This window comes from Salmo trutta, chromosome 39 (assembly GCF_901001165.1).
Source record: "Salmo trutta chromosome 39, fSalTru1.1, whole genome shotgun sequence".
Classification (NCBI taxonomy): Eukaryota; Metazoa; Chordata; class Actinopteri; order Salmoniformes; family Salmonidae; genus Salmo; species Salmo trutta.
The window spans coordinates 537,124-561,750 of NC_042995.1; the positions used below are offsets into that span (position 1 = coordinate 537,124).

General features: G+C 42.3%; 2 protein-coding genes across 3 annotated transcripts in view; one reads left to right on the plus strand and one right to left on the minus strand.

Moving 5' to 3' along the window:
- The first annotated feature begins 15,217 nt into the window (after positions 1-15,217).
- LOC115179435 (gamma-crystallin S-like) lies at positions 15,218-20,394 on the plus strand. The gene is made up of 2 exons (XM_029740951.1): positions 15,218-15,649; positions 20,122-20,394. The coding sequence occupies exons 1-2, from the start codon at positions 15,323-15,325 to the stop codon at positions 20,392-20,394; spliced, it is 600 nt and encodes a 199-aa protein (XP_029596811.1). The 5' UTR covers positions 15,218-15,322.
- Positions 20,395-20,564: 170 nt separating this feature from the next.
- Positions 20,565-24,627, minus strand: part of LOC115179434 (potassium voltage-gated channel subfamily H member 3) — a 36,217-nt gene continuing 32,154 nt past the window's right edge. For both annotated transcript variants that reach the window (XM_029740949.1, XM_029740950.1), the window contains exons 12-15: positions 22,697-22,920; positions 21,959-22,059; positions 21,529-21,581; positions 20,565-21,372 (exon numbers count right to left, since the gene is read on the minus strand). In XM_029740949.1, coding sequence (XP_029596809.1) covers positions 20,956-21,372; positions 21,529-21,581; positions 21,959-22,059; positions 22,697-22,920 — 795 coding nt within the window. In that variant the 3' untranslated portion in view covers positions 20,565-20,955. The remainder of the gene's footprint in view (positions 21,373-21,528; positions 21,582-21,958; positions 22,060-22,696; positions 22,921-24,627) is intronic.

A 24,627-nucleotide genomic window follows, 5' to 3' on the forward strand; every position in this document is an offset into this window, starting at 1 on the left:
ACAAAGGCATAAATGAAAAACCTGAAAAACCACCACATTCATCACATTATATTTCATGCATTTTCGTGGTGATACGAGACAATTGCAATGATAAGATCACGTGCCATGGGGTTTCAGAGGCTCCTCATCAGACAAGGAAAAAGGTGAGGAATCCGAAGAGTTATTTTCACCACAGGAATTTTGTTCCAACATATTACATTTCTGCAGCCACGACCCTAAGCCTCAAGACATTGGGCAACACACACAGTTTCGAAGGGAAAGTATGCTCGCTCACACACACACACACACACACACACACACACACACACACACACACACACACACACACATTAAATAGTCATTAAAATACTAACATTTCGGTTGATTGATTTACCTGGTAAATAGTAAATCATGTAGCAGTCAGATAATACAAGGAGATAACCAGAGTAGTAGGTTAAATGACTTGGTGTGATAGCATGTATGATGTGCCTGTCTGGCATGACACACCTTCTGGGGACCTTGAAGAGTCATAACATTACCACATAGGTCCTCTACTGTTGGGTCAAAGGGAGGGGAGCTCATGTAGCCTCTTAGCTAATGCAAAACACATTGACGGCAGCACACGGGTCAGACAGACGCTAATTGGGCTAAAAGACCTTGCTTTGCCACTTGATCTGAAGGGTCTCGATGGTTAAGTCAACATAGGCAGTAACTGAGGCCAGTTTTCATTTCTTAGGCACTAAAATAATGTCATCTACAGACTCCAAGACCAAAACTCACTACAGCTTCTCTTTCCCCTCCCTTTGTCTTCATTTCATTTATCACATGGTCATATTACTGTAACATATTCCATCTTCATTTCATTTATCACATGGTCATATTACTGTAACATATTCCATCTTCATTTCATTTATCACATGGTCATATTACTGTAACATATTCCATCTTCATTTCATTTATCACATGGTCATATTACTGTAACATATTCCATCTTCATTTCATTTATCACATGGTCATATTACTGTAACATATTCCATCTTCATTTCATTTATCACATGGTCATATTACTGTAACATATTCCATCTTCATTTCATTTATCACATGGTCATATTACTGTAACATATTCCATCTTCATTTCATTTATCACATGGTCATATTACTGTAACATATTCCATCTTCATTTCATTTATCACATGGTCATATTACTGTAACATATTCCATCTTCATTTCATTTATCACATGGTCATATTACTGTAACATATTCCATCTTCATTTCATTTATCACATGGTCATATTACTGTAACATATTCCATGACTGCCACTGGTAGCTTTACACATGACCAAATCTCTAAATAATAGGGAAGCAGTTGATGGTGGTTATTTTGTGGCATAAAGGTCTGACTGAGAGGCTCATCGAGTGGCTTTTATAATCTGTCTACAATATACTGTATCTACTATCCTGTCTGTCTGTCTACAATATACTGTATCTACCATCCTGTCTGTCTGTCTACAATATACTGTATCTACCATCCTGTCTGTCTGTCTACAATATACTGTATCTACCATCCTGTCTGTCTGTCTACAATATACTGTATCTACTATCCTGTCTGTCTGTCTACAATATACTGTATCTACCATCCTGTCTGTCTGTCTACAATATACTGTATCTACCATCCTGTCTGTCTGTCTGTCTGTCTGTCTGTCTGTCTGTCTGTCTGTCTGTCTGTCTGTCTGTCTGTCTGTCTGTCTGTCTGTCTGTCTGTCTGTCTGTCTACAATATACTGTATCTACCATCCTGTCTGTCTGTCTACAATATACTGTATCTACCATCCTGTCTGTCTGTCTACAATATACTGTATCTACCATCCTGTCTGTCTGTCTGTCTGTCTGTCTGTCTGTCTGTCTGTCTGTCTGTCTGTCTGTCTGTCTGTCTGTCTACAATATACTGTATCTACCATCCTGTCTGTCTGTCTACAATATACTGTATCTACCATCCTGTCTGTCTGTCTACAATATACTGTATCTACCATCCTGTCTGTCTGTCTGTCTGTCTGTCTGTCTGTCTGTCTACTATATACTGTATCTACCATCCTGTCTGTCTGTCTACAATATACTGTATCTACCATCCTGTCTGTCTGTCTACAATATACTGTATCTACTATCCTGTCTGTCTGTCTACAATATACTGTATCTACCATCCTGTCTGTCTGTCTACAATATACTGTATCTACCATCCTGTCTGTCTGTCTGTCTGTCTGTCTGTCTGTCTGTCTGTCTACAATATACTGTATCTACCATCCTGTCTGTCTGTCTACAATATACTGTATCTACCATCCTGTCTGTCTGTCTACAATATACTGTATCTACCATCCTGTCTGTCTGTCTACAATATACTGTATCTACTATCCTGTCTGTCTGTCTACAATATACTGTATCTACCATCCTGTCTGTCTGTCTACAATATACTGTATCTACCATCCTGTCTGTCTGTCTACAATATACTGTATCTACTATCCTGTCTGTCTGTCTACAATATACTGTATCTACCATCCTGTCTGTCTGTCTACAATATACTGTATCTACCATCCTGTCTGTCTGTCTACAATATACTGTATCTACCATCCTGTCTGTCTGTCTACAAAATACTGTATCTACCATCCTGTCTGTCTGTCTACAATATACTGTATCTACCATCCTGTCTGTCTGTCTACAATATACTGTATCTACCATCCTGTCTGTCTGTCTGTCTGTCTGTCTGTCTGTCTGTCTGTCTGTCTGTCTGTCTGTCTGTCTGTCTGTCTGTCTGTCTACAATATACTGTATCTACCATCCTGTCTGTCTGTCTACAATATACTGTATCTACCATCCTGTCTGTCTGTCTACAATATACTGTATCTACCATCCTGTCTGTCTGTCTACAATATACTGTATCTACTATCCTGTCTGTCTGTCTACAATATACTGTATCTACCATCCTGTCTGTCTGTCTACAATATACTGTATCTACCATCCTGTCTGTCTGTCTACAATATACTGTATCTACTATCCTGTCTGTCTGTCTACAATATACTGTATCTACCATCCTGTCTGTCTGTCTACAATATACTGTATCTACCATCCTGTCTGTCTGTCTACAATATACTGTATCTACCATCCTGTCTGTCTGTCTACAAAATACTGTATCTACCATCCTGTCTGTCTGTCTACAATATACTGTATCTACCATCCTGTCTGTCTGTCTACAATATACTGTATCTACCATCCTGTCTGTCTGTCTACAAAATACTGTATCTACCATCCTGTCTGTCTGTCTGTCTACAATATACTGTATCTACCATCCTGTCTGTCTGTCTACAATATACTGTATCTACTATCCTGTCTGTCTGTCTACAATATACTGTATCTACCATCCTGTCTGTCTGTCTACAATATACTGTATCTACCATCCTGTCTGTCTGTCTGTCTACAATATACTGTATCTACCATCCTGTCTGTCTGTCTGTCTGTCTGTCTGTCTGTCTGTCTGTCTGTCTGTCTGTCTGTCTGTCTGTCTGTCTACAATATACTGTATCTACCATCCTGTCTGTCTGTCTACAATATACTGTATCTACCATCCTGTCTGTCTGTCTACAATATACTGTATCTACCATCCTGTCTGTCTGTCTACAATATACTGTATCTACCATCCTGTCTGTCTGTCTACAATATACTGTATCTACCATCCTGTCTGTCTGTCTACAAAATACTGTATCTACCATCCTGTCTGTCTGTCTACAATATACTGTATCTACCATCCTGTCTGTCTGTCTACAAAATACTGTATCTACCATCCTGTCTGTCTGTCTACAATATACTGTATCTACCATCCTGTCTGTCTGTCTACAATATACTGTATCTACCATCCTGTCTGTCTGTCTGTCTGTCTACAATATACTGTATCTACCATCCTGTCTGTCTGTCTACAATATACTGTATCTACCATCCTGTCTGTCTACAATATACTGTATCTACCATCCTGTCTGTCTGTCTACAATATACTGTATCTACCATCCTGTCTGTCTGTCTGTCTGTCTGTCTGTCTGTCTGTCTGTCTGTCTGTCTGTCTGTCTGTCTGTCTGTCTACAATATACTGTATCTTCCATCCTGTCTCTGTCTGTCTGCCTGTCTGTCTGTCACCTGACTGTATGTCTGTCTGCTACCTGTCTGTCTGTCAGAAATTAAAAATACTTAGACATAAATTATTTGAATGGGATGGTCCCGTTCGATGTCTGTGAATAAGAGGCTAGACCAATGTGAAAACAATCAGACTGTGAAGTGTAGCGTTTGATCCAGAGCTATATAATCATGTTAGTTACGGCATGGTAAACATAGCTGGGCTACAGTCACATTCATCTTATCTGTGCTCCAGGGATGAGCTGGACTTTGATCCCAAACCTCACGTTTGTTTGGAGACTCACTACCAGGATTTCTGCTCTGCACTGCAGACAACTAGAAGGTGCAACAGCATATGGAGCACCAGCATATGGAGCCCAACCATATGGAGCCCCACCATATGGAGCTCCAGCATATGGAGCGCCACATTATGGAGCCCAAACGTATGGAGCCCCACCATATGGAGCCCCAGCATATGGAGCCCCACCATATTGAGCCCAATGGTAGCATGCATAGCCGCGGGAAGTATACAGTACCAGTCAAAAGTTTGGACCCACCTACTCATTCAAGGGTTTTTCTTTATTTTTACTATTTTCTTCTTTGTAGAATAATAGTGAAGATATCAAAACTATGAAATAACACATATGGAATTATGTAGTAACCAAAAAATTGTAAAACAAATCCAAATATATTTTATGTTTTAGATTCTTCAAAGTAGCCACCCTTTGCCTTGATGACAGCTTTGCACGCTCTTGGCATTCTCTCAACCAGCTTCATGAGGTAGTCACCTGGAATGCATTTCAATTAACAGGTGTGCCTCATTAAAAGTTCATTTGTGGAATTTATTTCCTTAATGCGTTTGAGCCAATCAGTTGTCTTGTGACAAGGTAGGGGTGGTATCCAGAAGATAGCCCTATTTGGTAAAAAAACAAGTCCATATTATGGCAAGAACAGCTCAAATAAGCAAAGAGTAACGACAGTCCATTATTACTTTAAGACGTGAAGGTCAGTCAATCTGGAACATTTCAAGAACTTTGAACGTTTCTTTTCAGGTGCAGTCGCAAAAACCATCAAGTGCAATGATGAAACTGGCTCTAATGAGGACCGCCACAGTTTCCTCTGGTGAGGATAAGTTCATTAGAGTTACCAGCCTGAGAAATTGCAGCCCAAATATATGCTTAACAGAGTTCAAGTAACAGATACATCTCAACATCAACTGTTCAGAGGAGACTGTGTGAATCAGGCCTTCATGGTCGAATTGCTGCAATGAAACGACTACTAAAGGACCCCAAGAAGAAAAAGAGACTTGCTTGGGTCAAGAAACACGAGCAATGGACATTAGACCGGTGGAAATCTGTCCTTTGGTCTGATGAGTCCAAATTTGAGATTTTTGGTTCCAACTGCCATGTCTTTGTGAGATGCAGAGCAGGTGAATGGATGATCTCTACATGTATGGTCCCCACTGTGAAGCATGGAGGAGGAGGTGTGATCATGTGGGGGTGCTTTGCTGGTGACACTGTTGTGATTTATTTAGAATTCAAGGCACACTTAACCAGCATGGCTACCACAGCATTCTGCAGCGATACGCCATCCCATCTGGTTTGCGCTTAGTGGGACTATAATTTGTTTTTCAACAGGATAATGACCCAACACACGTCCAGGCTGTGTAAGGGCTATTTGACCAGAAGGAGAGTGATGGAGTGCTGCATCACATGACCTGGCCTTCACAATCACCTGACTTCAACCCAATTGAGATGGTTTGGGATGAGTTGGATCACAGAGTGAAGGAAAAGCAGCCAACAAGTGCTCAGCATATGTGGGAATTCCTTCAAGACTGTTGGGAAAGCATTCCAGGGGAAGCTGGTTGAGAGAATGCCGAGAGTGTGCAAAGCTGTCATTAAGGAAAAGGGTGGCTACTTTGAAGAATATTTAACACTTTTTTGGTTACTACATGATTCCATGTGTTATTTCATAGTTTTGATGTCTCCACTATTATTCTACAATGTAGAAAATAGTAAAAATAAAGAAAAACCCTTGAATGATTAGGTGTCCAAACTTTTGACTGGTACTGTATATATATATATACATACAATACCGTTGAAAAGTTAGGACTCACTTAGAAATGTCCTTGTTTTTGAAAGAAAATAACATTGTTTGTCCATTAAAATAACATCAACTTGATCAGAAATACAGTGTAGACATTGCTAATGCTGTAAATGACTATTGTAGCTGCAAATGGCAGATTTGTTATGGAATATCTGGGATACTAGCCTTCTAGGCAGAGTTCCTCTGTCCAGTGTCTGGGTTCTTTTGCCCATCGTAATCTTACATTTTTATTGGCCAGTCTGAGATATGGCCTAGAAGGCCAGCATCCCGGAGTCGCCTCTTCACTGTTGATGTTGAGACCGGTGTTTTGTGGGTACTATTTAATGATGCTGCCAGTTGAGGACTTCTGAGGCGTCTGTTTCTCAAACTAGACACTCTAATGTACTTGTCCTATTGCTCAGTTGTGCACCGGGGCCTCCCACTCCTCTTTCTATTCTGGTTAGAGACAGTTTGCATTTCTAAGTGACCCCAAACTTTTGAATGGTTGTGTATATATATTCAAAAAAATATTTTTCCACAAAAGTAGTATACTGGGCCCTTACCAGTATTAGCGGCCCGATATAGACGTCTGTAGCGTGGGCAAATGTTTTTTACAGCATCTCCACTTTGGCAATAAAGGTAGTTGTATAATTAAGAACAGTATCTTGCAAGATTCAATAGTTGGAATTGTTGCCCTGTCCCTTTCTCTGTGATGTCATTCTAATGAAATCCAGAAAGAACTAAACGCTGTACTCAAACATTTACATCAAAAGGTGCAACGTTACGGACAAAGACACAATACATACACATCAAATTAAATATTTTTCTTGATCAAACAACATGGAAAACAACCACTTTTTGTGCAGTATTAATTGACCATCCTTCCAAACCACGTAATGTAAATGTACATGACTGTACTGTACATACGCTGGTCATCTAGGTTAGTACCTGCAGACTTTCTATTACCATGACGAACAACAATGACCAATACAGTAATTGAGTACATTGAGACTTCAATTGGTTTGTGGTGACAGTGTGTGATGGTGTGGCTCAGTTGGTACAGGATAGTGCTTGCGATGCTAGGGTTGTGGGTTCAATTCCCATGGGGGACCAGTATGAACATGTATGTGTTCCCTACTGTAAATTGTTCTGGATTAGAGAGTTTACTAAAATGTGAAGGGAATGAATAGACCATTTCAGTTTACACACAGAAATAGGTTGTTTTTCAAGAAACTAGAAAACATACTGTATGTCAAGCAAGTATTTTTATATTCCACAAGTATTACTAACTGTTTTGTACAGATAATTGTCAGACTCAAGTTACAAATGCTGGTTAACACTCAAATACATTTAGTTGAATTTTTTTCCACAAAAGTAGTGCATTGGGCCTTTATTAGCAGACCCCCCCCCCCCCCCCCCCCCAAAAAAAAAGACTTCCTGCGGCTATGGCAGCATGTTATGGAGGTAGTTGAGTCCATATATCTGAGAGAGTTGGTTGTGGGGGAGCGTCCTCTTTCCAGACAGTGTGTGTGAACTTGTGGATGAAGGAAGTTGTCCAGTCTCATTATGTCTCAGCAGATCTCACCTGTAAGGGACAACATCACACTTAACCTCTCTTACTGTTGGAATAACTACCCTTTGTCCTGCCTGCCTTCCTTTCTCTCTTTCATTCATCCCATCCTCCTCTCTGTGCAGAGCCAGGGCTCCTTAACAGCCAGAGAGCCTGTGTGTGTGTGTGTGTGTGTGTGTGTGTGTATGTTAGCCCTCTCTGCCTGCCCAGCTTCACACTAAGTGCCTCTGACAGCTAACCACACAGTTATTAACCCTGATCCAGGAGAGACAAGTCTGTGTGTATGCGTGTGCACACGCTTGCATGTCTATGTGTATATGCGTGCACAAGTTTGCGTGTGTTTGTGTGTGTGGGGTGGGGTGATTTAGGGCCCCCTCAAAGACGGCTTCCACCAGAACTCAAGGCAAACAATCTTTCTCTCCTTGCCTGTAACTGTAAATATTGACATGTTTACATTTGAAACTGAACTAATTGCATGAAAATGTAGTGCAATAGCATGAAACTGACTGAATAAACCCAAACAAGACACTCCTCTGGGTCTGTTTCACAACACCTGTCTCCACTATCCAACACCATACTTAGTACTGCCAATGCCAAACCAATTCATTAGGCCATAGACTAATACAAATAAATGGTGGTTATTGGAGACCAACTTATTTGTGAACTTAGAAAGACAATAGCAATGTCAGTCACTGTCCCAGGGGTTAAGTAAGTTTGTTAGCGAAGTGTGCTGGCTTGCCACCTCATCGCCATGGAGACCACGACTGATGTGGACTCTTTCAACCAACAGAAACCATGGAGACCAGAATGGAAAAATTACCTAATTTCCTTTTCAACTGATACATTTAGTGAACACATGATAGGAGGCTTTATACTGTGGAGATGCTGCCCCCTTGTGGCAGCTGCTGGAGGTGCAGGGTGACAGACAGGTGTCGCTGACAGACAGTGGCAAGACAGTTTAGTTACGTTTGAGTGCTGCGCTGTGGTTATTTAAAGTAGAGAATTGGACAAGGATTCCAACATTGAACAGTGAGGCTACCCATATACACACCAGCCACAAAAATGTGTTTACTGCAAGACTACTGCCTATTTCAATAGCTAGATGAATGTGCCTCTGTCAGTCTCACCAGGTCAGAGACAGGAAGTCAATCAGTCTAGAACCAGAATTCACCAGACTGATAGAGAGGTGTCCATGCAGTAGTTACAGTATCAGCTCTCTGGTGCTTCTCAACTCTCTGGCAAATATAGAGAATTATACCATGGCATTGTTGAATACTTGTTTCTGATTGTCTCGAAGGGCATTCTAGAGTGTGCATTATTTCCCTATAAGGCATGGTATATTTGCATGGTATAATTCAATGGCTTTAGTTCATTCTTACATGTTCTATGTTTGAGGTGCTTTTGAAAGCAAAAGTCGAATTGAAAGCATTTTTGGCATTGTTGAATTCGTTTTTCATAATGGCAAGCTAGGACTGATGGTTTAGTTAGCTGAACTAGTCTGTTTGTTTGGTTACCACGGCAACTATTGTAGCACTATAGTAAACTTGCTAGCTACTTTAGTGGATACTGAACACATTTCTAGCGGAAAATGAACACATTTCTAGCGGAAAATGAACACATTTCTAGCGGAAAATGAACACATTTCTAGCGGAAAATGTGATAAATTATATTCAAGGTATGAAAGGGATAATCAACTCGGGGCTCCATGCATTCTCCGGAAAGGAGTGAAGACATTACGGTGTGTGACGCGCTAGCTGAGTGGAACTGACCTTCCACAGAGTTGTATTATTTACCATTATGCATAACCGCTCGTTGATTATCCCACCTTACTTACATTATTGTATTATTGTATTATTTTATTGTATTACTGTATTATATTACTTTATTGTATTATTGTGTTATATTGTATTCTTGTATTATTGTATTGTATTTTTGTATTGTTGTCTTGTAGTATTGTATTGTAGTATTGTACTATTTCATTGTATTGTTGTCTTGTATTATTGTCATGTAGTGTATTGTATAGTATTGCATTATTGTAATGTGTTGTATTATTGTATTGTGTTGTATTGTTGTACCATTGAATTGTATTTTTGTATTGTATTATTGAATTGTATTTTATTTTTGTATTGTATTATTGTTTTGTATTATTGTGTTGTATTATTGTATTATTTCATTGTATTATTGTACTATTTCATTTATGTATTGATGTATTCATTGATTGTATTATTGTCTTGTGTTATTGTGTTGTATTATTGTATTGTATTATCGTATTATATTATATTGTCTTATTGTATTGTAGTATTGTATTGTAGCATTATATTATTGTATTGTAGTATTGTATTGTAGCATTATATTATTGTATTGTAGTATTGTATTGATATGTCTTATTGTATTGTAATGTTGTATTGTAATGTTGTATTGTAGTGTTGTATTGCATCCATTCCACACACAAACAAACAGGCCCATAGAGGCCATGTGAACCCTCCCCTCATTGGGCGGGTACGACGGCTCTGTCACAACCCAGCAGTAGCCTAATGCTGTAATGATTGGTCATTGACTTGAATGACAGCTGCTTTCCAGCTTGATCATTGGATGAAACGGTGCAGCTATTGATTATGTTGGTATTTTGATAGAGAACAGAGGGAGTTGACTCAGCAGTTCTGTTCTCTCAATGTCCTGGAACGCAATAATCCAACTCATCTGGGATCTCACATTTTGGCAGAGGTCTTGGCTGTGGCACTGATATTGTTATTAATGTGTGTGTCACAGGAGGCTGCTGAGGGGAGGACGGCTCATAATAATGGCCGGAATGGAGTCAATGGAATGGAATCAACACCTGGAAACCATGTGTTGATGTATTTGATACCATTCCACTGATGCCGCTCCAGTCATTACCACGAACCCATCCTCCCCAATTATGGTGCCACCAACCTCCTGTGGTGAGTGTTTATTAAAAACCAACTGTGTGAAAAGTGATTTGGTGTGTGTGTGTGTGTCTGTCGGTTAGTGAGTGTCTTGATCTTTATAATATTGGCATGTGTGTGTATCTGTTTGTGTGTTTACCTCAGTGGGGTGGGGAGTTAGGGGGGGGGGGCTGTTCACAGGGTCAGTGCCCCCCCCCCGCGTGTTCAGTCAGTTCAGTCCTTTATGCCATATAATCCCCACTTGTCTTTTCTGGAAATGACATGAACAGCATTCGAATCACTGACTCAATTTTTGGATCTCATTTTCATGACAAAGCATTTGTAGCGGTTTGATAAAACAAAGGCCCAGCCTGGCCCGGCCCGGCTGGTATAAAAGGGAGGGGGAGCGGGTACGGGAACCAGCACCACCTCACACAGGGAGACTTGGGCAGTACTACAACCATGTCAAAGATGGGACGGGTGAGTATGGAACGACCGGAGGACAGGATAACGGCTTTAGCTGAAGGAGCACAGTGGCGTCACACACACACACACAGACACACACACACACACACCGGTGTTTGGAGGGGAACGCAAAAAATAAACATTGTCTAAAACATACTTAATACCTGCAAGGGGATTCTATGATTTGATTGCTTCAAAGGGTGACTTTTAAACTGAAGGACGGATGCAGTAGTCTATGTTTTGATGTTGTCAGATAGTGTGGGGAGCGGTTGCTGCATTCTGTCTGTTATAACTAAGTCATTGAGTATGTGTCAATTTAGTCAATGCTCATTTGAAATGAGTCTTCTTGAATTGACGATAGTCTTCAGGCAGTAGGCAGGGAGTTTATTCTCATGCTATGCCGTATGTTAGCTTCGATAATGTCATTGATCGTAGCATTGTTTGATACTGTTGATACAAACACCAGAACTACTATAGCTAAGGATGGTTCAACATTGGTCTGACCAATCGGAATCCATGCTTCAAGATTATTTTCGATCATGCGGACTGGGATATATTCTGGGTTGCCTCTGAGAATAACATTGGCGTATACACTGACTCTGTGACTGAGTTCACCAGGAGGTGCATAGAGGATGTTGTTCCCACTGTGACTGAGTTCACCAGGAGGTACATAGAGGATGTTGTTCCCACTGTCACTGGGTTCATCAGGAGGTGCATAGAGGATTTTTTCCCACTGTGACTGAGTTCACCAGGAGGTACATAGAGGATGTTGTTCCCACTGTCACTGGGTTCATCAGGAGGTGCATAGAGGATTTTTTCCCACTGTGACTGAGTTCACCAGGAGGTGCATAGAGGATGTTGTTCCCACGGTGGGTTCATCAGGAGGTGCATAGAGGATGTTGTTCCCACTGTGACTGGGTTCATCAGGAGGTGCATAGAGGATGTTGTTCCCACTGTGACTGAGTTCACCAGGAGGTACATATAGGATGTTGTTCCCACGGTGGGTTCACCAGGAGGTACATAGAGGATGTTGTTCCCACTGTGACTCGGTTCACCAGGAGGTACATAGAGGATGTTGTTCCCACTGTGACTGAGTTCACCAGGAGGTGCATAGAGGATGTTGTTCCCACTGTGACTGAGTTCATCAGGAGGTGCATAGAGGATGTTGTTCCCACTGTGACTGAGTTCATCAGGAGGTGCATAGAGGATGTTGTTCCCACTGTGACTGAGTTCACCAGGAGGTACATAGAGGATGTTGTTCCCACGGTGGGTTCACCAGGAGGTACATAGAGGATGTTGTTCCCACTGTGACTCGGTTCACCAGGAGGTACATAGAGGATGTTGTTCCCACTGTGACTGAGTTCATCAGGAGGTACATAGAGGATGTTGTTCCCACTGTGACTGAGTTCATCAGGAGGTGCATAGAGGATGTTGTTCCCACTGTGACTGAGTTCATCAGGAGGTACATAGAGGATGTTGTTCCCACTGTGACTGAGTTCACCAGGAGGTGCATAGAGGATGTTGTTCCCACTGTGACTGAGTTCATCAGGAGGTACATAGAGGATGTTGTTCCCACTGTGACTGAGTTCATCAGGAGGTACATAGAGGATGTTGTTCCCACTGTGACTGAGTTCACCAGGAGGTGCATAGAGGATGTTGTTCCCACTGTGACTGAGTTCACCAGGAGGTACATAGAGGATGTTGTTCCCACTGTGACTGAGTTCACCAGGAGGTGCATAGAGGATGTTGTTCCCACTGTGACTGAGTTCACCAGGAGGTACATAGAGAATGTTGTTCCCACGGTGGGTTCATCAGGAGGTACATAGAGGATGTTGTTCCCACTGTGACTGAGTTCACCAGGAGGTACATAGAGGATGTTGTTCCCACTGTGACTGAGTTCACCAGGAGGTGCATAGAGGATGTTGTTCCCACGGTGACTGGGTTCATCAGGAAGTGTATAGAGGATGATGTTCCCACGGTGACAATTAGAACTTATCCAAACCAGAAACTGTGGATAGATGGCAGCATTCATGCAAAACTGAAAGCGCGAACCACCACATTTAACCACGGCAAGGTGACTGGGAACATGGACGAGTACAAACAGACCAGCTATGCCCGCCGTAAAGCAATCAAACAGGCGAGACAAAGTGGAGTCACAATTCACCAACTCAGACACGAGACGTATGTGACAGGGACTCCAGACAATCACAGATTATTATTATTGGTATTTTTTGTATTTTACCCCGTTTTTCTCCCCAATTTTGATCTTGTCTCATCGCTGCAACTCCCCAACGTGCTCGGGAGGCGAAGGTTGAGTCCTGCGTCCGTTTACGGACATATTCAATCTCTCCCTATCCCAGTTTGCTGTCCCCACTTGCTTCAAGATGTCCACCATTGTTCCTGTACCCAAGAAAGTGAAGGTAACTGGAACTAAATGACTATCGCCCCGTAGCACTCACTTCTGTCATCATGAAGTGCTTTGAGAGACTAGTTAAGGATCATATCACCTCCACCTTACCCAACACCCTAGATCCACTACAATTTGCATAGCACCCCAACAGATCCACAGATGATGCAATCGCCATCGCACTGCACACTGCCCTATCCCATCTGGACAAGAGTAATACCTATGTAAGAATGCTGTTCACCGACTACAGCTCAGCATTCAACACTATAGTACCCTCCAAGCGCATCACAAAGCTCAGGGCCTTGGGTCCGAACCCCGCCCTGTCCAACTGGGTCCTGGACTTCCTGACTGGCCAACCCCAGCTGGTGAAGGTAGGCAACAATACCTCCACTATGCTGATCCTCAACACTGGGGCCCCACAGGGGTGAATGCTCAGCCCCCTCTTGTACTCCTTGTTCACCCATGACTGCGTGGCCACGCACGTCTCCAACTCAATCACCAAGTTTGCAGATGACACAACAGTGGCAGACCTGATTACAAACAATGACGAGACAGCCTACAGGGAGGAGGTGAGGGCCCTGGCTGAGTGGTGCCAGAAAAATAACCTCTCCCTCAATGTCAACAAAATGAAGGAGCTGATCATGGACTTCAGGAAACTTCAGAGGGAGCACCCCCGTATCCACATCGACGGGCCGCAGTTGAGAAGGTAAAAATATTCAAGTTTTTCTGCATACACATCACTGACAACTGAAATAGTCCATCCACACAGACAGTGTGGTGAAGAAGGAGCAACAGCGCCTCTTCAAACTCAGGAGGCTGAAGAAATGTGGCTTGTCACCTAAGACCCTCACAAACTTTTACAGATGTACAATTGAGAGCATCCTGTCGGGCTGTATCACTGCCTGGTACGGCAACTGCACTGTCCACAACCGAAAGGCTCTCCAGAGGGTGGTGCGGTCAGCCCAACACATCACCGGGGCCACACTGCCTGCCCTTCAGGACATCTACAGCACCCGGTGTTACAGGAAGGCCAAGAACATCATCAAGGACCTCAGTCACCCGAGCCACGGCCTGTTCCCCCCGCTACCATCCAGAAGGAGGACAGTACAGGTGCATCAAAGCTGGGACTGAGAGACTGATTAACAGCTTCTATCTCCAAGCCATCAGATTGTTAAACAGTCACCACTAGTCAGCCTCCGCTCTGTACCCTGCCCTGAACTTAGTCACTGTTACTAGCTGGCTACCACCCGGTACTCAACCCTGTACCTTAGAGACTGCTGCCCTATGTACATAGACATGGAACACTGGTCACTTTAATAATGGAACACTGGTCACTTTAATAATGGAACACTGGTCACTTTAATAATTAAACATTGGTCACTTTAATAATGGAACACTGGTCACTTTAATAATGTTCACATACTGTTTTTCCCACTTTATATGTATATACTGTATTCTAGTCAACTACTGCCGTACACATATTTTCTATTCATATACTGTCTATACACACCATAATGTATATATTTGCAATATATTCCGGACTCTGATATTGCTCGTTCTAATATTTTTACATTTGTATTATTTATTTGTATTTTTGGGATTTGCATGTATTGTTAGGAATTGTTGCACTGTTGGAGTCAGGAACATAAGCATTTCTCTACACCTGCGATAACAACTGCAAAACATGTCTACGTGACCAATGTGATCAGTAGTAAACACTAGTAGTACCCAGTTAGGATAACAGTCTTTTAATGGTTCCAAATGGACATTAGATTTAGCTCAAGGGGACAACAACATAGGTCAATCTGTTATCAGAATACAGTCTATTGTATTCTGTCTCTCCAGATCGTGTTCTACGAGGACAAGAACTACCAGGGCCGACGCTATGAGTGTGACAGCGACTGCACAGACTTCCATTCCTACCTGAGCCGCTGTAACTCCATCAGGGTGGAGAGTGGTGCCTGGGTGGTGTACGAGAGGCCCAACTACACCGGCTACCAGTATGTACTGACCAGGGAAGAGTACCCTGACTACCAGCGCTGGATGGGCCTCAACGACCACGTCTGCTCCTGCAAGATGGTTCACTTTGTAAGTGGATGAGCCATTATGGTAAAGAGGTGGTGTAGTTGTGTAGAAGAGAGAAAGGTATTTTCTGTGCCCCCTAGTCTAAAGTAGTGCCCAATGGGCCCTGGTCTAAAGTAGTGCACTAAACAGCGAATAGAGTTCCATTCGCACCTGAGTCAGTGTGCATCAAACTTGTAGATGTGTTTTTTGACTCTAGGGGAATTGTATATATTCTTATTTAGATAATGTTATATATATATTGTTATATAGATAGAGTTACATGAATACTGTGTATCTGTTCTAGAAATACACAAATATACAGTATGTATTTTCCAGTTGTTTTTGTCTTAATCAGAGATAATTACAAGGAGTTATGAAATATCAATGTAATGTAGCAGGAAGTTAGATTAGACGTACCCAGCATGCAGCTGGTGTAACATTCAGTATTAATGTAGCAGTAACATAGACTAGACTTACCCAGCATGCAGCCGGTGTAACATTCAGTATTAATGTAGCAGTAATATAGACTAGACTTACCCAGCATGCAGCTGGTGTAACATTCAGTATTAATGTAGCAGTAACATAGACTAGACTTACCCAGCATGCAGCCGGTGTAACATTCAGTATTAATGTATCAGTAACATAGACTCAACTTACCCAGCATGCAGCTGGTGTAACATTCAGTATTAATGTAGCAGTAACATAGACTAGACTTACCCAGCATGCAGCTGGTGTAACATTCAGTATTAATGTAGCAGTAACATAGACTAGACTTACCCAGCATGCAGCTGGTGTAACATTCAGTATTAATGTAGGAGTAACATAGACTAGACTTACCCAGCATGCAGCTGGTGTAACATTCAATATTAATGTAGCAGTAACATAGACTAGACTTACCCAGCATGCAGCTGGTGTAACATTCAGTATTAATGTAGCAGTAACATAGACTAGACTTACCCAGCATGCAGCTGGTGTAACATTCAGTATTAATGTAGCAGTAACATAGACTCAACTTACCCAGCATGCAGCCGGTGTAACATTCAGTATTAATGTATCAGTAACATAGACTAGACTTACCCAGCATGCAGCTGGTGTAACATTCAGTATTAATGTATCAGTAACATAGACTAGACTTACCCAGCATGCAGCTGGTGTAACATTCAGTATTAATGTAGCAGTAACATAGACTCAACTTACCCAGCATGCAGCTGGTGTAACATTCAGTATTAATGTAGCAGTAACATAGACTCAACTTACCCAGCATGCAGCCGGTGTAACATTCAGTATTAATGTAGCAGTAACATAGACTAGACTTACCCAGCATGCAGCTGGTGTAACATTCAGTATTAATGTAGCAGTAACATAGACTAGACTTACCCAGCATGCAGCTGGTGTAACATTCAGTATTAATGTAGCAGTAACATAGACTAGACTTACCCAGCATGCAGCTGGTGTAACATTCAGTATTAATGTAGCAGTAACATAGACTCAACTTACCCAGCATGCAGCCGGTGTAACATTCAGTATTAATGTATCAGTAACATAGACTCAACTTACCCAGCATGCAGCCGGTGTAACATTCAGTATTAATGTAGCAGTAACATACACTAGACTTACCCAGCATGCAGCTGGTGTAACATTCAGTATTAATGTAGCAGTAACATAGACTAGACTTACCCAGCATGCAGCTGGTGTAACATTCAGTATTAATGTAGCAGTAACATAGACTAGACTTACCCAGCATGCAGCTGGTGTAACATTCAGTATTAATGTAGCAGTAACATAGACTAGACTTACCCAGCATGCAGCTGGTGTAACATTCAGTATTAATGTAGCAGTAACATAGACTAGACTTACCCAGCATGCAGCTGGTGTAACATTCAGTATTAATGTAGGAGTAACATAGACTAGACTTACCCAGCATGCAGCTGGTGTAACATTCAATATTAATGTAGCAGTAACATAGACTAGACTTACCCAGCATGCAGCTGGTGTAACATTCAGTATTAATGTAGCAGTAACATAGACTAGACTTACCCAGCATGCAGCTGGTGTAACATTCAGTATTAATGTAGCAGTAACATAGACTCAACTTACCCAGCATGCAGCCGGTGTAACATTCAGTATTAATGTATCAGTAACATAGACTCAACTTACCCAGCATGCAGCCGGTGTAACATTCAGTATTAATGTAGCAGTAACATAGACTAGACTTACCCAGCATGCAGCTGGTGTAACATTCAGTATTAATGTAGCAGTAACATAGACTAGACTTACCCAGCATGCAGCTGGTGTAACATTCAGTATTAATGTAGCAGTAACATAGACTCAACTTACCCAGCATGCAGCCGGTGTAACATTCAGTATTAATGTATCAGTAACATAGACTCAACTTACCCAGCATGCAGCCGGTGTAACATTCAGTATTAATGTAGCAGTAACATAGACTAGACTTACCCAGCATGCAGCTGGTGTAACATTCAGTATTAATGTAGCAGTAACATAGACTAGACTTACCCAGCATGCAGCTGGTGTAACATTCAGTATTAATGTAGCAGTAACATAGACTAGACTTACCCAGCATGCAGCTGGTGTAACATTCAGTATTAATGTAGCAGTAACATAGACTAGACTTACCCAGCATGCAGCTGGTGTAACATTCAGTATTAATGTAGCAGTAACATAGACTAGACTTACCCAGCATGCAGCTGGTGTAACATTCAGTATTAATGTAGCAGTAAGATAGACTAGACTTACCCAGCATGCAGCTGGTGTAACATTCAGTATTAATGTAGCAGTAACATAGACTAGACTTACCCAGCATGCAGCTGGTGTAACATTCAGTATTAATGTAGCAGTAACATAGACTAGACTTACCCAGCATGCAGCTGGTGTAACATTCAGTATTAATGTAGCAGTAACATAGACTAGACTTACCCAGCATGCAGCTGGTGTAACATTCAGTATTAATGTAGCAGTAACATAGACTCAACTTACCCAGCATGCAGCTGGTGTAACATTCAGTATTAATGTAGCAGTAACATAGACTAGACTTACCCAGCATGCAGCTGGTGTAACATTCAGTATTAATGTAGCAGTAAGATAGACTAGACTTACCCAGCATGCAGCTGGTGTAACATTCAGTATTAATGTAGCAGTAACATAGACTCAACTTACCCAGCATGCAGCTGGTGTAACATTCAGTATTAATGTAGCAGTAACATAGACTAGACTTACCCAGCATGCAGCTGGTGTAACATTCAGTATTAATGTAGCAGTAACATAGACTAGACTTACCCAGCATGCAGCTGGTGTAACATTCAGTATTAATGTAGCAGTAACATAGACTAGACTTACCCAGCATGCAGCTGGTGTAACATTCAGTATTAATGTAGCAGTAACATAGACTCAACTTACCCAGCATGCAGCCGGTGTAACATTCAGTATTAATGTAGCAGTAACATAGACTAGACTTACCCAGCATGCAGCCGGTGTAACATTCAGTATTAATGTAGCAGTAACATAGACTAGACTTACCCAGCATGCAGCTGGTGTAACATTCAGTATTAATGTAGCAGTAACATAGACTCAACTTACCCAGCATGCAGCCGGTGTAACATTCAGTATTAATGTATCAGTAACATAGACTAGACTTACCCAGCATGCAGCCGGTGTAACATTCAGTATTAATGTAGCAGTAACATAGACTCAACTTACCCAGCATGCAGCTGGTGTAACATTCAATATTAATGTAGCAGTAACATAGACTCAACTTACCCAGCATGCAGCCGGTGTAACATTCAGTATTAATGTAGCAGTAACATAGACTAGACTTACCCAGCATGCAGCTGGTGTAACATTCAGTATTAATGTAGCAGTAACATAGACTAGACTTACCCAGCATGCAGCCGGTGTAACATTCAGTATTAATGTAGCAGTAACATAGACTAGACTTACCCAGCATGCAGCTGATGTAACATTCAGTATTAATGTAGCAGTAACATAGACTAGACTTACCCAGCATGCAGCTGGTGTAACATTCAGTATTAATGTAGCAGTAACATAGACTAGACTTACCCAGCATGCAGCTGGTGTAACATTCAGTATTAATGTAGCAGTAACATAGACTAGACTTACCCAGCATGCAGCTGGTGTAACATTCAGTATTAATGTAGCAGTAAGATAGACTAGACTTACCCAGCATGCAGCTGGTGTAACATTCAGTATTAATGTAGCAGTAACATAGACTAGACTTACCCAGCATGCAGCTGGTGTAACATTCAGTATTAATGTAGCAGTAACATAGACTAGACTTACCCAGCATGCAGCTGGTGTAACATTCAGTATTTAAATCCTGTTGATCATCTTGAATTGTAGAGATCTGAGAATGAGATCCAGAATATGTCTGATGTCTTTCTATATCCCTGCTTCCTTCCGTTTGACCTATCCTGCCCTCCCCTCTGTACTGATGCCCCCACCTTACCCCCCTCCTCCAGGCTAGCGGTATCCCCTACAAGCTGCAGCTGTATGGGAAGGGAGACTTGGCAGGCCAGGCGTTCGAGGCCACCGAGGACTGCCCCTCCATGCTGGAGAAGTTCCACTGGCGCGAGGTGCACTCCTGCAAGGTGCTGGGCGGCTGGTGGGTCTTCTACGAGCACCCCAACTACAAGGGCCGTCAGTATCTCCTGGAGAAGGGCGAGTACCGCAAGCCCACGGACTGGGGCGCGGTGTGTCCCAACGTCCAGTCCTTCAGACGCCTCACTGAGTAACCAGGGTCTAGAGTTGTCCCCCTCTCGCCCAACCAATCCGATCCCTCCTGCCCAATGCTCGATCAAGTCATCTCCTACCATTCTCAACACCAACCAATGGGCACCCAAGAGATGGGCCTAACACTGAGCCACGGCCACCAGCTAAAATAAAACCTTGACTGGCAAGCAGCTGACCAGTTGTGTTTTTATTGTGTGTTTGGTGTCTGACAATGTGTAATACAGCCAACAACCAATGGACAAGATCCTCTCTGCAGTCACTCTGCGTCAAACCAACTAGAGCCTAAACTGTAAAACAAGACGTTTATATTTTTGATGTGTTTCATTTAATCATAGCCAGTGATAGATATGGTATAACAATAACTGGTCAGTTCATAACATTTCATATTAGGAAAAAATACATGTGGTAATAATAACTTACTTCATGTTATCTTAGTATTAAATAAACAGTAACCCAGGGCAGCCGTGGGCATGTGCCTCATGCAGTGATATGAGGGGTGTCATGCCAGCCATGCCAGGATGCCAGTCTCGTCATGCCAGTCCTGTGTTGGTGAATCCTTTCTCTCAGACAGTGGTCCTCTCCTCGTCGATGAAGCTGAGCTGAACAGGGCTAGTCGGGGTCATCTCTGCCCCTATAGAAGCCGGGTGAGGATGGGGCAGGGGGATGGGTGTCAGACCCCCGGAAGGTGTCTGGAAGTGGCGATCCAGGTGTCTCCTCTCCCCCCCTACCTCCCCCCCTACCTCCCCTATCTCTGTATCTTCCAACAGCAGTAAGTTGGTGTTGGAAGGAGTTTTGGGAGGTGGAGGGGTGGAGCTACTGAGAGTCTCACTGGTGGGCGGAGTCAGGGCAGCCATAAGGGAGGAGAGGATGGACTGGGAAGAGCCTTGGAGGAGGAGCGGCTGGAGGAGGGGCTTGAGCAGCCGTGTCATTTCCTGGAGGTCCTGGCTGACCTGTGACACTTGCAGGGATAGGCTAGTCATCTGGGAAGGGGGCAGGACATGGGCAGGGAGAGAGTAGGGCATAGGGCAGGGAGAAGGGGAGAGGGAGGAACAAATAAGGCAAAGTTAAGAATTGCCATTAAAATCCAGTCTAGGAATGGCAGTTATTCCTCAGTGGTGCTGCCGTATGCCACTCACCTCTTCTGTCAGTTTAGTAATAGTCTGTACGGTCTCTGCATCCTCCTGCATTCCTGTAGACAGACACAGAGAGAGAGAGAGAGAGAGAGAGAGAGAGAGAGAGAGAGAGAGAAAACAGGAGAGGGGGAAACCTAGGTAGTTGCACAACTGAATGCATTCAACTGAAATGTGTCTTCCACATTTAACCCAACCCCTCTGAATCAGAGAGATGCGGGGGGCTGCCTTAATCGACGTCCATGTCATCGGCGGTGGGAGAGAGAGAGCTCATGCAGGAAAGAGAGCAAATAAGTTCTAAAGAGTTATAAAACCCACTTAGCAGCACATTGAAATATCCCAGAACAGTTGTGTGTGCTCATCTAGATTAAAGGATATCACTATGCATAGCAATGCTGTACAGTATTGTGTTTAGGAGGTTATGAATGTGGCCTACCTGGACTAGAGCTGGGTGGGATGTTCTGGGTCACACTGGGGCTGAAGTCAAACTTCTGGCCCAAACTACTAACACTGTCTGTCTCAGTGCCATCCACAAACCTAGAGATACAGAGAGAGAGAGAGAGAGGGAGAGAGAGAGAGAGAGAGGGAGAGAGGGAGCGAGAGAGAGAGAGAGAGAGAGAGAGAGAGAGATGGGGTGAAAGAGAGAGAGAGAGAGAGAGAGAGAGAGAAACAGACATGTATATCAGTTTGTATTGTGGCCACCAGATGGCAGAAGAACACCAATGAACTGATGATCCTGATATAAACAGTGATCTGAACACAACATAAATGAATGGATCTGCACAACGTGCTCTGTGCTAAGCTGTGAAATAGGCTCTAAGCACTATCAGCCAGATGATGAGGTAGTAAACAAAGTGGCCATTGTCCCTCTGTGACCTGGCATCATTCTGAAACACTCCCCCACTCTGACTGGTAGAGACAATCTGGAATAGCCTAGAATAAGGTTGTGGAATAATCGCCTATAATCCTATATTTCCTTTATTTGATCCTATAGTACGTCTTCATAGCTCATTCAGTAGCCTGTGGTACGAGAACCGTAGTCAATTTCAATAGTCATAATAAAAGTTGCACTGGATGCTGATGTCATCAAAACCATCACAGATTGACTGACAAACAGTCCGTCTGTTAAAGCGCTCCCCCCAGCACATGCCCCCTTGCAACGGAGGGTTCCTACCTGGGACTGAGGTCCAGAGGGGCGCATCTGAAGCTCACCACAGGAATCTGGAGAGTGGTGGGGCGGGAGGGGCTACGCAGGGGCGAGCGCAGCCCCCATCCCAGACCCAGAGGGGAACGGGGCATTTTGGGGAGGGGCGAGTGTTGAGCCTCCTCAGACCCCTCCTCGTCCTCTTTGATTGAGGAAAGCTTCTTCACAATACCACCGTTAGTCACCCAGTCCATCTGTGTTTGTGTGTGAGAGAGAGAGAGAGAGAGAGAGAGAGAGAGAGAGAGAGAGAGAGAGAGAGATGGGGAGGGGGTAGAAGAGGGAGAGAAAAGTGGAAGGATTGAGTGTTGATGTTTAAGTTTGATCAGCAGAGGACTCATTGATGTAACATAAAGACTAGCATTGAAAACACTGCTGCATTCCAGGTATCATCATAAATACACTTCCATTCACAATACTATCAAGATAAATACACTTCCATTCACAATACTATCAAGATAAATACACTACCATTCACAACACTATCAAGATAAATACACTACCATTCACAATACTAGGATATCAAGATAAGTACACTACCATTCACAACACTATCAAGATAAATACACTACCATTCACAATACTATCAAGATAAATACACTACCATTCACAACACTATCAAGATAAATACACTACCATTCACAATACTATCAAGATAAATACACTACCATTCACAACACTATCAAGATAAATACACTACCATTCACAATACTAGGATATCAAGATAAATACACTACCATTCACAATACTATCAAGATAAATACACTACCATTCACAACACTATCAAGATAAATACACTTCCATTCACAATACTATCAAGATAAATACACTTCCATTCACAATACTATCAAGATAAATAAACTAGCATTGACAATACTAGGATATCAAGATAAATACACTTCCATTCACAATACTAGGATATCAAGATAAATACACTTCCATTCACAATACTAGGATATCAAGATAAATACACTTCCATTCACAATACTAGGATATCAAGATAAATACACATCCATTCACAATACTAGGATATCAAGATAAATACACTACCATTCACAACACTATCAAGATAAATACACTTCCATTCACAATACTATCAAGATAAATACACTACCATTCACAATACTATCAAGATAAATGCACTTCCATTCACAATACTAGGATATCAAGATAAATACACTACCATTCACAATACTAGGATATCAAGATAAATACACTTCCATTCACAATACTAGGATATCAAGATAAATACACTACCATTCACAATACTAGGATATCAAGATAAATACACTTCCATTCGCAACATGAAGACACAATACTGCTAAATGACTGCTGCACTATGATATTTCAGAATTATATTTTACATGAGGATAATGCACGTTATATAAGACAAATTAACATTCACAATACTGACATATGAAGACAAACACTATTCACAATGACACTACTGTAAGAAGCCTAATATCCTTTATAATAGGAATCCTAGTCGTGCAAAACCAGGACTATTCTGCTCTCTCTGTTTCATTTCCTTATTTATTCTGTCCCCCCCACCTCTATCTTTAATAAAAAATTAATCCTGCATCGGAGGGAGACAAGATCCTTTTGATGTACTGTAATTAGCTTATTAAGTCTTCATCGGGTAACTGTGAACGCATCTGTCTCCCTCTCTCTCCAACCCCCTCTCTCCCATTTCCCTTTCATCTGAACCTCTCTCTCTCTCCCCCTTGTTCACCCCCTCCTCCACCTCTTGTTTACTTTCCTCTCCTCCTCTTCTCTCTATACCAGCCCAACGTCCCCATAGTAGAGACCTATATTTAGATCAGAGGGTCTCTCCTCCTCTTCTCTCTATACCAGCCCAACGTCCCCCATAGTAGAGACCTATATTTAGATCAGAGGGTCTCTCC

Coding starts and splice junctions, on each gene's coding strand:
- LOC115179435 (XM_029740951.1), top strand. CDS start 15,323: ATGGACATTAGATTTAGCTCAAGGGGACAACAACATAGGTCAATCTGT. Junction 15,650..20,121: donor CCTGCAAGATGGTTCACTTT/GTAAGTGGATGA, acceptor CCCCTCCTCCAG/GCTAGCGGTATCCCCTACAA.